The 18,999-nt window shown below is 35.8% G+C and overlaps 2 protein-coding genes across 6 annotated transcripts in view; one reads left to right on the plus strand and one right to left on the minus strand.

Annotated features, from left to right (window-relative positions):
- The window catches only part of Rbp6 (RNA-binding protein 6), a 271,526-nt gene that overhangs the window by 134,938 nt on the left and 117,589 nt on the right, over positions 1–18,999 (minus strand). For all 5 annotated transcript variants that reach the window (XM_074249673.1, XM_074249671.1, XM_074249672.1 and 2 more), the window contains exon 3: positions 15,533–15,614. In XM_074249673.1, coding sequence (XP_074105774.1) covers positions 15,533–15,567 — 35 coding nt within the window. In that variant the 5' untranslated portion in view covers positions 15,568–15,614. The remainder of the gene's footprint in view (positions 1–15,532; positions 15,615–18,999) is intronic.
- LOC141531724 (uncharacterized) lies at positions 8,599–9,197 on the plus strand. The gene has a single exon (XM_074249674.1). It carries the CDS (start codon positions 8,599–8,601, stop codon positions 9,184–9,186), a length of 588 nt encoding a protein of 195 aa, XP_074105775.1. The 3' UTR covers positions 9,187–9,197.

Below are 18,999 nucleotides of genomic sequence, written 5' to 3' on the forward strand. Positions count from 1 at the left end.
GCGTTTAAAATTAAACACCCAAATTGCTAAACATAAAGACAAAGAAATATCGAAATTTAATCAGCGAGGTACCCGCCAGGCCCTCCCCCGTTTATTTACCGTAATCCGGAAACAACTGGGTCGCTCGGAAATGTAACCTAAGCCGGTATCAACTCGTTACTATTTCCCTGAGTTTGCTCCATAAAAGGGTACCTGCATATTCCTCGGAGTTTTCCCATCGTCTCAACCCACAATCCCTTGAAAGCCCGAACTCGAGTGAGCTAATGAAAATCCTACTACAGATACTCATGGGAAACTCTCTATCCTCTCACTTGGTGAGTAATTTATTAATGCGTCATACAGTATAAGGTAATGTGTATTGTGCTTCATTTCTGGCCCTCAACAATAACCTCAAGCTCACTATGCGTTTGTGAGTCTCCCCGAAAAGTTTATCCAGAAACTCTCTCTACTTCCTGCGTGAACCGGAACTGCTGTCGTTGCGTCAGAAGGGACTTCCACGGTCTAACTACCAGTATAACTGCTTTTGCATTGGTTGGTTAATGTTGTCAACATTTTGAACATCCCGAGCTCGAAAATTTTATCAAAAGCTGTAATAACTTTTTAATTTTGTGTTCAGCTGAATTTCGTTAATTTTTCGACAATTACTGCATTTAGTCGCTACTAGATCCGGTGTCTTGATGTAGCTAAAATATTTAACCCCACAGCAAAATATTTCTTATCCTTAAAAGGGATAATGATATCTTTTGGAGTTGAAAAAGCTCCAAGAGAAAATAAATAAAAAAATGGGAGTAATTTAAAATATCCTCGAGGGAACGTCGACGGATCATTTATCGACTTGAGAGGTACACTAGCCGTTCGGTTGTTCGGTAGTTGCTTTTTCCCCGTGGTGGAAAATAGTCCCGTAGACATAAAAGAATAAAAATACATTCACCAGTAACAGTAAAACGAGAAATGGTTTTCTAGGTATTTCAAATATGCGAGGACGAGCTTTGTCCGAATTTTCCACTGTCCATTTATCTAACCCAACTTCTGGATCCTTTATCTCCCGTCACCTTTGTAGGTTTTACCTCCTTCTATTTTATTTTATTTATTTTTTATCAACTCACGCATTTTTTTTCTATCACGACAATTTTCTAGCGACTGATCTCTTTCTTAGTTGTTTTAGTTTTTTCACATTCTTCGAGTTCGGCTACACTCCTTGGTTGTAAGCGAAAATTTAACCGGGTGAATTTTGTCAGATGATAATCGAAAGAATGCCAAACAAATGAAATTTTTCGGGTAATATAAAAAGAGAACTCGCTGAAACTATTTAAAACTTACTTCCCTGAATTTTTCCACGGGATGCCATTGAATTTTTTGGGATTGAATTGACAAATCTTCATAGTTAAAAACAAAAACGAAAAGATAAAACAAAAAAGATAAATTCTGGGTTGGTTGTGTAATCCATTTCCCGTAAAAAAAACACTTAATCCTCCCTTTGTTAGGAGCTCCCTTATCAAAGTCACCCTTCTCACGTCAAGAAGATGAACGAAACCAAGATCAAACTTTTTGTCTACACCTGAAACGTGCGTTGAAACTACCATTGTTCAAACATTAAAGGCATATTTACACCCGAGTGTTAACCTCCGGCCATCAATCCTACAAATATTTTTAATTTACCCTCTGAATACTAAAAAGCTCATTAGACCTCAAAGGAATTTGCATTCTAAACACTTACTTTTCCGAAAAAGCCAAGAATTTATTTTTCTACTTTGCAGAACCATCCTATCAATCCGCACATTTTTAATATCCAGACAACAAAAACGATCAATTAAACCTGGACCCACAAACGGCAACAACGCTGACTCAGTCTTTTTTATTCCATCAAAAAGCATTTCGAAGATTCTTCCGGTTACTTTGTAGAATCAGTGGCTCTTCCGGAAGCCATCAATCCACCGAGACCTGAATCAGCTGTCATTGAGGTTGACGATGACCGAGGTGATCCCTAGTAGGGTGTATTAATAATTTGAAGCCGACATTTTTTCGAAATCTCCCAATGAATTCAAATAAAAACGTTCTATTCGGTTTTAACGACCGCAAGAGTTGATATTAAAGTCTTGTTGGAATTCCAGCTGATCCATATGTAACGCGATGAATATTCAACCCTAAGGACTTGCATCAGCATCTTTGTCTAGCTGTTTGATGTAGCCCACCCTTCAATTCCTAGTCTCCAGTCTCGAGTCTCGAGTCTGTGATCTTTAATACAAACGTTTTTATTCCCGAGAATTCTATTCACCACTCAATTCGCTTTTTTGTTTCTCAACTGCTAACAGTTTTCAGATGCTACTCCACAGCGGAATTGCGGACGCAGAGATACTGGATTGTTAAGTGGTAGCAGGAGCACCAGTGTGCTTACCATTAAAGTTTCATGCGAGTTTGTCCATCCGGACAACCACCGCCCGATTGTTAATTTACGAGTGTTTAGACTTACATATTGCTCAAAATTTACTTTTGTAATTGAAATACCGGAATTAGATGGTTGCGATTCGACAATTTGATTCTACAATAGTCTGCAAATTATAAATTTTATTATTTATGAAAAGTCCTGACCTACAGTTTCATTAATTATAAAAATAATTCACAAAAAATGTAATTTAATCCTTATGACGTCTTAGTTCAGACAACTATGCATTTTTCTCAGAGCGTAAGAAAAAATGTTTAATTCCTCTTCTCTGTTGGAGAGGAATAGGAGGGTGGAAAGGGCGGTTGTTAGGCTACCAGCATGAACCCCCATCAGCTTGAAGCTCGATCAAAGAAAGGAACCCTTTTCGCTTAGCAGCCATTTCGTTCATTTCCGGAAAGAGTCACGGATAGAAGATCCATTTGGTGCTCTTCCATCAAGGAGCTTCTTTTCTTGAGGCATTGTGTCTCGCTATTTTATTTCTCAGCATTTTTTCATTACACATCGCTGGGTCGTTAGTAAGTTTACATTAGTCGACAAAATGTACATTCAATAGCCACGTTTTAATTGTTATTATTTCATTTTAATCAGTCGTATCGATTTTCAATAGTTATTTCTGATATTCATTAAACTTTTTTTAATTAGCCTTCTATTTAATACAGTATATAGTTCATTTATTTTGATATTTCGCGGAATAAATTACCTTAATTAATTCATTAATATTTCAGTTATTTCATTACCGAGTTTTTTATTCGATTTCCTGTGTGTGCTATTGTCACGATATCTTTAGAACCAATCAATGGATTGGAATCGGGCTTCTAGTGGTTAATAAGAGTAAGAGGAATTAACACTCAAGTTTTAATTAGGTTTACTAGGTTTTATGTTGTCAGAAATAAAATTTTTAATTTGACCTTTTCAAACAGAATTTAAAAGGTTTTAATATTTTATTGCAGCTAAATAGTGAGAAATATCAAAAAAATTACAAGAATAACTCCAATGGACAATTTTATTCTCTACCAAAAAGGTTTCTTATAAATTTTTCGATCTGAAAATTTGGAAAAAAAATTGCGATAAAAACAATTTTAGTTTCTTGCGAATTTAGTGGAAAAAAATACAACTAAAGTATAAAAAAATAGAGAATGATATTGAAAATAAAATATTTAAACCTGGAATGTAAAATTCCAGTAAGCGAATTGTATAAAAGTAACAACTTTACAACCTCTGAATATTTTATAAATATTCGACCGAGTCGTACTTAAAATTTATTTAAAAAAAAAAAAAAAGTAAGTAAATTCAGTACTAAAATTTTAGAATTTCCAATTACTAATTAATAATTATATCCAACGAAAAATACCATTATAAATTCGGGATCGTAAACTCAAGGTAATTGCAGGCGCAACAACCGATATAACGAGTTTTATAACGGGCTCGTAAAAATCCGAGGGATTATAAAAGCTCCGTTAGAATAGAAAAAAAAAATAAATAAAATAATAAATAATAAATAATAAATAACATCTGAGGCGTGATTGGACGTTATCATCCTCATTCAACGCTCGAGATTCGAAACAGTAAGACAATTTTTATTTAACGACTCCCTCGAGACTTTTACTAGTAAGAAACCCAGTGAAGTGAGTGAGCTTGCCGTCGGATGGCGACACTTGCCCGAGTATTTGACCGAGCAAAAACAATCTCAGTTTAATATTCTTATTTATTCGTATTTAGCTTTCTCACTTAGATATTCCGGTCTGTTTATTCAAATCACAGCTTATTGACTCGGAAAAAAATCAACAATCTCTATTTTATTATTTTTTACTCTCGCTCGCCCGTTTTAGCTCCGGTCTCGATAAAACGAAGGACGCAGATAAAGACTCCATTTTCTCGATGAGCAGGAGTGTTTTTTTTTATTTTGAAATTACTTTTAATTAATCGTGAAAATTAAAAAAATTCTAATTTTTGATTTGTCATTGTGGCTAAATGATAAAAGATATCGATAAAACGATAAGAATAACTTTGATAGAGAATTTAATTTCCTACAAAATAGGTCTCTTGTAATTTTTTTGTACCTCCAATATTTCAATTAAAAATTACTAAAACAAAATCAGAAGTTTTTTTTCCCAACAGAGCTTTCTTAGTTCAGTCAGAGTTATTTATTTCCTTATCGCTTATATTTATCCTGGATGTAGCGACGGGTAGCTAAACAAAGTCGGGATGCACTCGGGCGTAACTGGCCGTTGGTTTCGCCCGTTAAACGCATTCCGAATGCATTATACCAGGCAATAAATCCTCCCCGGCGATCGTAGATCAATAATTCCATATCCAAAACCGTGTAGTATGCACCGGGAACTCGCATGTATATAAGCTGCATATATTCTGATCCATGTGACCGTTTATTTGCAACCTTGCAACCGAAACGTCTCTAACGTCTTGACCTCCTGTTTATTTTTGCTCCCTTTCCTATTCGATAAAATCCGACGGTTCGTGATTCGATTCCCCGGGGATTAGGACCCGCGACGATTTACGGGTTTTCTCGCTCTAAACTATTCAAATTCTCTATTTTTTGAGTCTTAAGAATCCGATGAGACTGCGGTGAGCTTTTTCTTTCTTAATCCTTTTATTTCAGCGAGAAACTTTACTCACTTTGTTTTATTTTTACAGGGCATGATTATGAGGAAGGAGCCAGAGAATTCTTCTGCACTTCGCCGGCTAAAAAGTACTTAAGCCGATTTCGTTACCGGGAAATGGTGTCACCTTTTTCTTGCTAACTTTTTCTGTTACTGAGTTTTATAAATACAAGATACCCTTTCAATAATATATTTCAAGCTTTTTTGTTATTACTGTAAGGGAAAAATACTGGATTCTTCAAAACATTTTTTTTTTTTTAATTTTAAAAATTCAATTCTCGCTGAAATAATAGTAATATCGAAAAAATGATAACGATACTTTCGATTGAGAATTAATTTTCTACAAAAAAGGTCTCTTGTAATTTTTTTGTAGCTTCAATATTTAAAGCAGAAATAAAAGATTTATTTCTAATTTATTTCAGCTCGTTCTTAAATAGTTTGATTTAGAAATTTTAAACCCGCAAATAAAAAAAAAATTAATTTGATAAACCGTTGAAAAGTATCGTGGCTATAATAGTCTCTGAGAGATTTGTTCGTTGTTAAATTTTATTGACAAGCAAATGGCAATCTCGATGTTGGATCATGGTGGATTTAATCTCGGTTCGGAGCTGTAGCTCCTTGGAAAATTATTAACCTGGAAAAAAGGTTCGCTGGAAACAATTGCTTGTTGTAGTGTGTACAAGAGGAAACCAAGGACCCTCTTTATTTTATTTTCCAGTACAAAGAAAGAGAAAAGTGTGGGAGTTCCGGTTTTACGAGGTACTTTTTTTAAAAAAATCTAAATTCTGGATTGCCTTTGAAGAAAAATGACGTTTTTTCTTGTTCTCGGCTTTATTCTCAGCGAGCTTTCGACTCAGTCCACTTTTAAATTCTTAGACAAGTCCGAGCGTCAAAGCAAAGGGTTAGCACAAACGAGGTGATGAAGTGGAGTTAAGTTTCGCCGGGAATAAATTCGTCCAGTGTATGAGTATCTCTCCACATCTTTATCTCTACAAATATATACACGCCGCTCTGTATCGCGAACTGTGTAAATTGTAGAAGGCAGCAAGCTGAGAGATACTGAGCAGTGACGTCGAGTGTCAGGAACGTGAGAGAGGCGTTGTGATGATGATCAGTGATGAAATGGCTACAGAGCAACCACCACCGGATGTTACCATAAATAATGTCATACTGGGAAAACTGACGCGTAGCGGAACATCTAGGACACCCAGCGCCCTACGAACATGCTACATATAACTGCTACTCTGCGTATCTCCACCCTGGATGATGAACAACCAATTTAACATCCATGTCGAAGGAAATATTAACGTACAGCTCTAAATAATAGCACCCAGACGTTGATGTGACGTCTCTTTATGCTCAATCCTGCTTGATTCAAAGCAGAATGAGGCTAGACATACGGGAATCTTTCGGTGTTGATGCCCGCCATTTTTAAACTACTCGACTGATTTTCTAACAGCTATGTGATAGCCTCAGGAATGACTAAAGGACTCCCTTTAGATCCGTTGAGATTCCTTCTAAATTGCGGGTATGATGGGCATGGAAAAATAATTATTGATTGGTAAAAAAAAGAGCTAATTTTGTCAGGAGAAAAATAGCTCTTTAAATGTATTTGTAAGTGGAGAATTTAATTTTTATCTGTAACAGTAGACTCTGGACGTCGGTGTCAAACGGAATCTGACAAAAAGTGATAGGTATAAATTGTTTGAAATTTAATCTGGAGATGGTAGAATTGAGTTTGTTGCAAAGAAGCTGATGTATTGAAGATTTTATGAGATATTTACAAAAGTTTGTTCTGAAAAGTCATTGGGGTGTGTTGGAGTCCGAGTGAAAAGTGGAAAGTGGACCGTGGAGGTTGAAGCCCGGAGTTTAGACCTCCGGAATGAAATCTGGGTAGGATAGAGAGAGGTTATACTGCGGGACAGAGCTGACGCGACGGAATCGCGAGACGAGAGCCAATCGGATAAATGGATTCCTATTGAGTCGAAGGATGTCTCATCCAATCAGATAGTGAGCTGACATTTCTCTGATTCGGTATCGCGTGATCTGTGCTCGCGTACCCGCTAGTCGAGATCTATACTCAAACATCCCTTAAAAGACTCAACAAACTGCAAACACTCACACACATTCGCATTGAAATAGACGGAGATGGTATCAGTGGGTGTAGGATGGAAAACGTTGAATGTAGCAGGGTCTCTGCATAAAATGAGAAGCGAAGCCGCGGGAAATGAATCAAAGCCCGAGCGACGTTTCAATTATTTCTTACCACCAAGCGAGAAAGACTTCTGGCTTCTTCAAGCGCGAAAAAGCTTACTAAGAAAAGTCGCTAAAGGATAAGAATTGTCGAAAGATATTTTGAAAACGCCTGGGAAAATATTAACGTCGAGATAACAAGAGGAATGGTAAAAGTGTGTAAATAAAATAATAATTATTGCTTAAAGTTTTGAATTTTTTCCGAGAATTTGCCAAGTTTAAATGGTTGGAATTTTATTAACGGTAATGGAGTTAGGCATTAGGTATTTTCATAGCTAGAGGATCAATAAGAGATAATCAAGTTCCGGTGGAACAGAAACTAGGTGAGAGGTAAGGGTGGGCAGAATGAAAAGGGGTAGCAAACATCAGCAAAAGCTAAAGCTTGGCGCAACTAACGCATTATCGCAATTCTCTGATTAGTCGGTAATTATCAGAATCGGGTATAAGCTAATGAGATTACTCATTGTACTCATAGTGGTACACCAGCAGTAGCTAACAGAGATACGGCTGGATATCTGTGTTCCGACGACTTGGTTAGTTGATTGAGCGAGCCGTTCAATAACGTCATTCAACCATTCCGCAATACTATAACACAATTACTTTGCTCAGTACTATTCTAAGCCACTGCTCACTGATCATTGTCAATCATTTCGAAAACTGGTACCTTCATTATCTCAATTGAGCTTACAATTACGTGAAAAACCGCGGGCAGCTCGGCTCCTAGAATCAATACCACCTTTTGTTCGTGATAAGTCAAGGTGATTTACATCCCTGAGAGCCTTTCCAAAATAATGAACTCGTTCAACATTTTGTTCAGATGTTTCTTTCTATTCATACTGTAGCTGCTCGAAAATCGAACGCCCCGATGGAAAATGAAAAATGAAAAAGTACTTCCGATACTCTCACTGGAGATGCTAACGATCTACGGTCTACAGCCAGACTCGAGGGTAGTTACGCCGAGTTTTGATGGGGTCAAGATGTGCGACAACTCTATTACCCACCTACATTCAGTCGATGGTTACCTTGATAGTTTTTAATTTACTTTCAGGTTACTGGAAAAAATCTATTTTTCATCAACTCAGACAATGTCAATTTATAATAATCAGGTCAATTCTAATCTGCATCATTTTTTTAATCCTTCAATATCTTATGCCGATAAGTGATCAGATAATTACCGTCTCAACTGAGTATCAATTAGTCACCACTCGGAATTACTCACCTAATTGCAATAATTACAAACTTATTTCAATTAATTTTTTCATATTTATTAGAGCGAAAGAAATAATGGCGGTGATTATTGATTTCAACGGGTATTTTACAACCCCAGAAATATTTGTAGCTAAAGAATTCGGAATTATGACACCGACGGTAGATTCTGCCGGTCAGTTAATCGATGAGAAAGGACTATTTTTGCCCTGCTGTAATTGGGAAGAATTAGAAACCGATATGCAGCTCTTTTACACCTACATAATCGACAAATTCAACGGGATTCCCTGGGAAAGTGGCAGTATTTTCGTAAATGAACAGAAGAATATTTTCAAACATTATTTAAAAAATGCAAAGTTCATTATCGTTGCTAACACGCTGAAAAAAAAGCTACTGCAGCAAATAATCGGGGATGTTAAAGAAATAATCTGCATGACCGACCTTCAATATGACGACACCGATAGATTGGAAACCAATTGCCCGAATCATCTGCGGCCTAACACTAATTGTGCTTATGACAATGTCGCGAAGATTAAACACTTTTTGTCACGAACTGGGTTAACTAATCTGATTAATTATGCGAGACAAGGTGACACTCGGTATTTAGATGGACCTACTAAGTCTTTTATAGAATTTTTCGTTCAAGAAGCGTTTAAAGATGACTAAAATTAATTTTTTTTCAAGTGTTTTTAAAGCTGCTTAGCAACAGTTGCTAAGGGGGCGTGACTAAAGTTTACAGTGGGCGTGATAATTGTTAATTAGTAATAGTTGCTAAGTAGAAGGCAAAATATTTTCTAATAATGATAAACATAGTCAACAAAGCACTCTATATGCTTGTTTCATAAATAATCATCAAGTATATATTTTCCGTTTAATTAAATTTAATAATAAATAAAGTGAATAATTAAAGAATAGAGTGAAAGCGTCAGCAAAACGTGGAAATTACGGTGATTATAGCAGTAATTAACTATCAATAATTAATATCCGACATGGCGTACAACATACTATAGAGTATACATTATATTAATGCAATAATTAGATAATTAAATATGACTAACACTAAACATAATGGATAATGAAGATAAATCAATTAATCGTTCGTAGTTGGGAACCCGGTAGAGTGATGTTTGTTAATCAAATATCAAACATGAACGACAAGTGATCCTGGATTGAGCTAATTACCGATCCGCGATCCTAAACAGACAACACTAGTTCTATAATGTCTAATAGTTGTGTATAGTTTAGACTCTATGGATCGGAATATTCGCATCGAGAGCTAACAACACTGCGTGTTTATAATTATTGCCACCAGTTAACGTTAACCCTTTATTTGACACGCAACACTCAATTGCGTGTTGTTCTATTCTGTTCTATTCTCTTCTGGCAATTGTCATAAAACCGGTACGGGTCTTACTTTGTTTCTCGGTTTCAGCTCAAACAATTTTTATCGTTACGGAATCTCGTGACTAATTGATGTCTGCTTATAAATAACACATCTTAAGAAGCTTATCTAACTTTGTTAAACTGAGAAATAATATAATCTACTATTACAATGATATCTGGTGAGTTGAAAGGATTAATCGGTTATTTTCAGTCTCAGATGTAATTTATTGGTCATTGCAATTGTTGTTATAAGTATAAACTTACAGAGAGATGATTGACGAGGCAAGGACAGTGATAGGCTAAAAATATTCCACGGGTATTGAGTAGCACGTGTTGCTTTTTCATTTTTTCTCGCATTCCGATGTTATATTTCTGTCAGACTCTTGAAAAAAATGAATCATTTTTAGATAAATTACTCTATGAAATTTTAGCTTTGAAAAAATCTGACGGGCAAATTAAGATGGATTGTTTAAATTTAAATTCCAGCTAAAATGCTAGAAGTACCGCAAAAATAATTATAATACTTTTAGTAGAAAATTTAACCCAGAAATCAGGGTTTTTAATTTCTCTGGAGCAGTCTTCAGTAAGTAATAAAACAATATCATTTTTTAATAAACTTTGTAAATTCGAAAAGTTGAAAGAACTCTGTTAATTCAAGGAGTTTAATTAAAGTTTAACATCTCTGTTTAATTCCGAAATTATGAAATCACTGAGCAGGTGCTGGTGGCGTAAAAATTAAAAAAATTAAAGATCTGGATTAATTCTTTATCGTTAATGAATCTCGATCTTTGGAATGTGAGCGTGGCTTTGATTAATACGAAGTATCTGTAATGAATAGCCAGAAAGTATAAACCCGTGAACTCCGGCTGATTGAGAGCAGAATCATTTCATAAAATCTCGAAAAAAGAGCACAAAAAGTATTTCATTAATAACAATAAAGGCGTTGACACGCGATCGGAGAATTAGGGAAGCGCGATTTAACTGAATTTTAAAATAAAACCCCCAATGGAGAGCTCAAATTACGGGTTATAAAGCTGGTTCTCGTCCCTGACCTACCATTCCTTTATGTTGTTGGTAATATAAAGTTAATGACCGTGCCATTCGCACGCATCATTCTCAGTCGCTCTCGATCAATATACTCTTTTTTATTCTTCATTTGTTTCGTTTCCTATTCTTTTAATTAATTTCATCAACTTTTTTAAATTTACCAAAAATAAAACATTTGTCATTTCTGGGTTGAATATTAGAGATAAAAAATAAGTCAAACTTGATGAATTTAGCTTATTTGCATAATAGAGTATAACAAACAATAAGGCGAATAAAGAAACTCATTTTCCATTATCGGTTATCATAATTTATAATAAAGACGCGGAACCTCTGAAGGAATTGGAATTTTTCTCATTTAAAAAGTGATTATTTGGGTCAGGAGCAGATTGCTATCTCATGATTCCTCATTAAAGGCGGCCGAATCCTCATCTGGAGTGGTGTGGGCTCCATCTCGTCCTCCTTCCTCATCGACGTCTCATTTCCTCGGGAAAGTTATCAAGACAAATATCCCAAAAACGGTAGTTTCTTCTTGTTACCCACCCTCCGGATCGCGGGCCAGACTTTGCAGACTCTTTACTTCTTGCCTCTTGCATCTTTCGAGAGCTATGACTCTTTTTCCAGTCCCATTAGTTTGGTACGGGCTGATGGCTTCAATTGTGGCTGATGACGCAATCGGAAAATAACTCTAATGAACAAACTATCCTAATTTCTGGCAGAAGCCTCCGCGGTTTAATTTTCCCGCTGTCATGACTCGTGAAAAGCTATCTTTATTTTTATTTCCTCCGATTTCGAACCTGAGATTCTAATATTTTATTTCGCCTCTACTAATATACTAATTAAATATCTAATTAACTTTATTTTCAGCTGGAACTTACGGATTCCACAAATTACATCTTCTTTTAGTTCAAGGATTTACTTTTTCAAGATATTCATTTAATTACTTCCTTTAATGGTAATTTAACTTGGATGATCCAATCAAGAAAACGGTCAGAGATATCGAAAAAATGATAAGAATATTATCGATAGAAAATTTCATTCTCTATAAAAAATGTTAATTTTATTTTTTCCGTATCTCCAATATTTAACCATGAATTTTGATTTAAAGTAAAAGAAGATGATTTTGTAAAATTAACAAAAAAACTTCAGTTAGCATTAGCTAATTACTATCTAATGGCGTCGCGGAATTTTTTTATAAAAAAGAAGAAGTTGGTTGATACGAAACCGGAAATCACGGAAGCAACCCTTTCTCTTTTTCCCTCTACCTAGCCCCTTTGTAAACTGACTGCTCGGTCACGCGATTCCCGCGTTAATTCCTTCAGGGCACAGCAGGTGTCCTCGCATTAATCCGTCTCACGAATACAAGAGTGTGGCGCAATATACTTTATGCAGAAAAAAGAGTATGGAAACGCTATCTCCGAAGGTAGCAGGTAGGTGGAAGGAACGAGAGAAAGGGAAAGAGGTAAATGTTACAACCCCTTATTTATTCTTCGATTAACCAACGCCACGCGTCCGCGAGTTAAACCGTTTAAGCCGTGAATTGTATCGCACTCTTCCCCTCTTTCTTCTTTCAACCCCTAGGTACGTGCTACGCTTTATAATGCAAACACGCACTAAAATTATATCTCATTCAATGGACGGTATTTTTATTTATTTATACAATTATTACTTTTTAATTGCTACCCTCTCTGTTGGAATAAGCTAAATCTTGGGACTCTTTATAAATTACTCACTAACCCCTTTTCCCTCTCTCTTTCCTCACACATGACCACCTTTGTCTGATTTCTTCCTCTTCTGCTATTTTAACTCGCTATCGGACGGCACATCCACACACACGTCAGCGTCAGCCAACAAGAGACTTTCCAACCTACCCCAAGGGTCAGTCCGGAAATAAGCCACCCTCTATCCTTACTTATCATCCCTATGCATACTAAGTCCTTGTAAATATCTGTCTTATATTATTATTTTCACTGTTTAATTAATTCTAAATATATGCTTTTAGTTTTCATTATTTATCTTAATACTTTGAATTGATTAAATTAATTTTAACAATTTAAATTTTAGCTACAAGCGGTGAGAGATAACGAAAAAATAATAAAAATACTTTTAATAGGAAATTATATGCTTTATAAAAAAGATCTCTTATAATTTTTTTCTATTTTCAATATTTAACCTAGATTTTCAAGTTCAAAGTTTTAGTATCACATAAATCGTTAAAACTGACATAATTATCGCTCTGAAGTGAAGATTAGTCCAATTTAAAAGGATAAATAATGTCAAAGAGTATTTCAAACAACCAGCAAGTTTAGGGTGACTTTGACAACAATATTTTGAAAAGCGAGAGACCCTTTTAAGGATATCGCGTGTTCAGGGTCAAAGATCCGGTTAAAAACCCAACAGTGTAATACAATAACTCTGTATGTTGTTGTTAGAACTGTCCTTTGTCCTTGCAGGCATTAAAAATAATTAAAAACGGCAATTAACTGATGAGAATGAATTATTTTTTATCGTAGTTGTGTGTTGTATGTTGCTTAACTCTTGTTGCGAGATAATCCCAAAGCACTGATGCAATTTGTCTTGATTGACACGCGGAACAAATTAGTGCAGAAGAGTGCAGAAGAGAAGGATGTGTGTGTGTCAAGGTTGTTTTGAAAATTAACAAAACGAGTAATGGAAATTAAACGGCAACTAATCGACTGGTTGGTAGGTTGCTAGCTTCTGCGCTTCTAAAGGGCGGGGGAGGATTTAGGATCGCGAATCGAACAGACGTTTAATTAGCAAACCTACCGGTAACAATGTAATGCTGATGCTCGTGAGACGGAACGAATTGAAGTTTAAGAGTTTCTGTAAGCCGAGGCTTTCAGAACTTAATGCGCGGGTCAGCAATCTACCCGATGTTCGCGTCACGAACTCCACTCGAGTCTCTACTTCTCGATGTGGATGTTGTTGCTGAACAGCGAACATGGAACAACCCAGAGCTCAACTAGTTTGCGAATCCTAGAATGCTGATTGCGATGGACAGTGTTAGCATGCACACTTTAGTTACTAACTGCTAACATACTCAATATTTCTGCTACTGCTTCCTCTCCTCGGTACCTACAACTTGTGCTTTTCTTTGTTTATGTATAGAATTGATATTTTTTTTTTTTTGCCAAGATTGTAAAAAAATTCAAAAAGCAATAAATTTTTGGAGTCAGTGTTCAAACAAAATTTAATTTAGAGGCGCGAAGTAAAAACAGATGAGAAATGGAGTAAAATATAAATAACAAATATTAGTATAATCGTTGGACAAACTCGGTTGTATAACTCTCGCGGATTATTTTTTCCTATACATTTATTTGCTCGTCAGCTGAATTTATTCGGGAATTTATTCGGGAGCGTACGCCACCGGAGAGCGAAAGAGATGAAGAGGAAGTGAGGTACAAATCATATAGACTAACATATCCTGCATCAGTGAACCCGCGTGGAAACTTTTGCCACCTCGGCAATCGGCGTGTACAGACAGATGTACATATATACATACATTTTTGTGTATATAGAAGCATTCCAACGGTAGGACATCTGTACGCAGAATCACAAGTAAAATTAACGGAAATAGTTACAGCGCGTTTTAAAATTTAAAAATTCGTCAACTGACGTTTGTTGGGATCGCAATACTCGTTCCGAGCAATCGCCCTCACTTGCTCCATCGCAATCCTTGTTCTCTTTGCTTATTCCCTCATTCCCCTCGTTAATATGATAGCCTGTTACAGTTGAGCCCAGTTCCCGGTTCCCAGTTCCCAGTTCCCAGTTGCCAGATCCGAGTGTCGCCTTTACGAGCCGTTGAATTCGTTTAATCGAGAATACAACCTCGTTTGAACCGACACCAATAAAAACATTTTACGCCCGTTATCAAACTACGCCGATACTGTTTAAACTTAATTTTTTTCCTACTCGAGCAGTATGGCTCGTAAATTTTTTTTTTTTTTTTTTTTTTTGGTTTTAGTGCTGTACTGTGTCAATGGTCAAATTTACGGGCTAGGTTACCTTTCAATTGTTTATGCATCAAGAGAGATTAAATTTTACTGTCGAGATATTTTTTTATGTGGTTTGATATATTTTTAAAAGCTCATATCGGGTCTCATTTACTCTGATATTATCATTAGTCATTAATAGTAATCATATTTTACTCAATATAAGTGAAAAAAAAGTCTAAAGGATAGAATTAAATCCGTAAAATATTTAAATAAAATAAATAATTTGATAACACGACTACGCGGTAATTAAAAATAATTTATTCAAAAGCTAATGGATCGGTTTATTTGAAAATGGATCGTAAATAATAACCAGATTGTAATGTAATAATCTTCAGCGTGTAATACGATGGTAGGTAATTAATTATTCGATTGAATTTATTATTAGCAATATGTCGATCAAGTACTATCATATATTGTTATTGTAGATGAAAAATAATCTAAGTTTAATAGAATTGCAGATGTGACAATCGATCGGATTGGTTTTGTACTGTTTATTATTACTCCCAGCTTTGTTTTATTTTTTTTTTTTTTAATAAAAATAGTGATGGATCTTTAGATTAAAAGGTTACCTTGATCGGCGTGTGGTTGGATCCTTCATCACCATAACCTCTGTGATGTCTCCATACTTGGTGAAATACTCCCTCAGGCTCTCTGAAAACCATAAAAATGAAATATAATATGACATCGTTTATGCACTTTACGACAACAGATATGCGGACACAATTGATCTTTTTCACTACGGCTAACTCTATTTTCGTGAAGCGCATACATGTGGGTATGAATATTAAATTTATGGAGACTTTGTACTCATCGTTACTCTATATAATACTTTATGTATTTTTTAAATTTATTCTCGTATCACTATTCATAAAAAAATTTATAATACCGGTTTTATATAATTTTGTATGGAATATTTTTACAATAGACCCCCTTCCAATAAAAATTTTTACCTCTAAAGCTACATTGTTAATACAACAATACTCTTCTTTATTTACTATTAATTTACTGTCAACTGATATAGTTTTTTACTAATTTTTTTAAAAAATTTAACTATTGTTATAAATATGAGATATATCAAAAAAATTATAAGAACAACTTTGATAGAAAATTAAATTTTCTAAAAAAAAAATATCTTATAAATTTTTCGTATCTTGAATCCTTTACCCAGAAATTAAAAATATTTATGAACGTATTTGATAAAAGATTTGGGTGAAAAATTTTCTCGAAAGACCTAAATCCTTTTCTGCAATAGAAATAGCAAAACTGGCGGTCGAATAAGAAGCAATTGGAGAATTGACATCGGTATTTATTTGAGGAATGCTCGAAGCTATTAATATCGGAAACGGTTCGATCGAGGACCCGAAAGCGGTAACTCACCGTTTATTCAAATAATACTTAAGGTTTGGGTGCGTTGCGAGGAGGAGCTATAAGTAATCTTGGCAGATCCGTGAGATAGCTCTGAGGGAGGAAGGGGGTGAAAAAGGCAGAAGGTAAGAAGACGTGCTCGAGGGCTCTGGCGCCCAAGAGGAGGACAGACTGGGCCATTCGTTTCAATGAACGCTCGTATGGAGTATAGAGCCCTCCTCTCGGCTCCGGCACGTTCCATTCTCTCGGCAGATCCACGGAATAAGGAAATGTATATATAACTTTATGCGAGCCCTCGTCTGAATAGAAAAACACTCACTCGAGCACTCCCAACCCTCCGAGGGTAGCTTTTTACCTTTTTTGTTATCTGGCGAGATCTCATTTGAATGAAACTCACCGTCTCCATCTTTACTTTATACTCTTATCTGCTTCCTCTCTTTCTTTTTCTTTTTCTCGTTCTCGTTCTCTTTCTCTTGGTAGTTTTCTCAGGTCGTTCTTATTCGGCGACTGCATCATCGCCAATATGTTCCGATGACAACGGGAAGGAAGCAAGGAAGGAACTTTACCAACTAGGAAATCAGGTCTAAAGTAACCTCGAATTTGCTTCGCTGGGCAATCTCCAGACCCCTTATAGGTTTTCCCACTCGAGCATGAGACCTAACAGGCTTTCAAATATTTTTATATCGTCAAATATATTTTACATCAACCTCTCCAGTTTTAAATATTTCACAAAAGAGTACTTCGATCTTCAATATTTTACGAACAAATTCCTGTCCTCTTCTTGTACCACTATCACTAAAGTTTTTAATATCTTCTGATGAAATCAGTTTTTATATTGAATCATATCAGGTCAGACATAGACATCTATATATTATTTCTGGGTAAAGGCTTGAAGATACAAAAAATTTAAAAGAAACTTGTTCGTAAAAATTTTCTAATATCACACCTTTTTTTTTTAATTTAAAAATGAAAACTAACGAGCTAAACCAGGAGTATAATTAAATTTTTTCACTCGTAAGCTCAACAATTTTCGATCAATACCGAAGCCTAGAAACCAAACGAACCCTATGATTAATTATCAGCATTTAAGGCTCAGCATCAACAGTCCTATAAATTAAAAGCTAAACCAGGGAAAGGATCCCCGTGATTTAAGATTTATTATGAAATCAAACTCGAAAGTCGTTAGTTAAGTCGTTTATTAATTTGTGCGCTGCCGTCGCTCGTGAAAACGTGTTCGAGGAGCTTCTGATGACGTTCCGAGCCCTCTAATCTTCCCCAATTTTCTTAATTCCATCCAACCTTCCTTCATTTTTCCTACTCAGTTTTTTCTCACTTAATTCATTAGACATTTACGTGCCAATTTTAAAAAAATAGTGACCCCCATCCCTGCCCTAACACATCCACCTTATTAAATAATTCCCGATAGTTTGTAACAATACTAAAACTAAATTAAAACTTTGATTTCTCGGTCACGCGAACTCGTCACTTAAAAAGGCTCGGATCTTCTTGTCAGTTGGACGTACGTTTTTTGGCACGCCAGAACCAGGGTAATTTGTTGGTAATATTCGTACCTGAGCTCCGGAGAAATCATTTATAAAATAACGCCGAGGAAGTTGACACATAACACAGTGTTACCAATCTAGCTTAACCCTGTAATGCTCTATAAGGAGCCAAATCCTGGCCCGAAGGTGATTCCCCGTCCCTGCTCTTCATTTCTGCTGGAGAAGAGGAAAATCGCACGTCTACTATGTACGGACGGTTAATAGTCCGCCCTCTTAGGCAGACCTGGGGTGCAGTCTCGGCTGGCCCTCAGCCAATATGGCTGCGCTCCAAATATATCTTGCACCCTATCTAATTATATGCCGCTTTATCCAGGAGCTCGTAATACTCGGCAGTTACTCGCCCATCCACCATCAGGGAGGGCTGAAGGACCAGGGGAGGCTGCAATATTCTTCGGCTTCAATAAACTACACATATCAGTACATACTAAGCTCTATCTGCTCGGTAGTTAGTCAACTTGACTTTAATTCTCTACAAAAATTAAGTCCTTACGGTATCTTTTTTGGCTTGGACCTAAAAACTCCGCAAAAGGGTTTTATCGCTCTCTGATTTAGGAGTTTTCGTGAATTTATTGTAAAAAAAATCAGTAATGTCTTTCGTTAAATTGTACTGTACTTTTTTAACAACTGACCATTTTGATATATTTTAATGATATAAGTACTTAAATGAAAGGTCTTGATGTAAGCTATATAACTATCCTAGAGACAAAATTTTTTTTATTCGCTTAATAATATATAGTATAAAAAAAAAAAACAATAAATATTAAATAATTTGATAGAGTCATACATGGACATATCAGAGTGATCAGAAAATTTTTCTACCGGTAGAAGTAATTATTATTTAAATTAATATGTAGATAAAATTCTCGGTGGTTTATTATCATGTAGTATGCTATCTAAAATCGAATTTTATTAGAACTGACGTGGAGTTCTTTTTCGATGCGTGGACATGAGTCAGGACACCGTGTAACGCGATCGAGGTTATCGCGTGAATCTTAGGATACCCTGATAGAGTACTTGTATTTATATGTTTATAGGTGGTAGTGGGGGTGGGGAGTGGAGGGTGGTCGGGGAATAGGAATAGCAATATCAGCATTAATGTGTTTATGTTG

Source organism: Cotesia typhae, unplaced genomic scaffold (genome assembly GCF_013202065.1).
Source record: "Cotesia typhae breed Kobodo isofemale line unplaced genomic scaffold, CoteBio_Ctyphae contig_50, whole genome shotgun sequence".
In the NCBI taxonomy this organism is placed as follows: Eukaryota; Metazoa; Arthropoda; class Insecta; order Hymenoptera; family Braconidae; genus Cotesia; species Cotesia typhae.

Bases quoted from the DNA above. Each gene is read 5' to 3' on its own strand.
- LOC141531724 (XM_074249674.1), top strand. From the start codon at position 8,599: ATGGCGGTGATTATTGATTTCAACGGGTATTTTACAACCCCAGAAATA.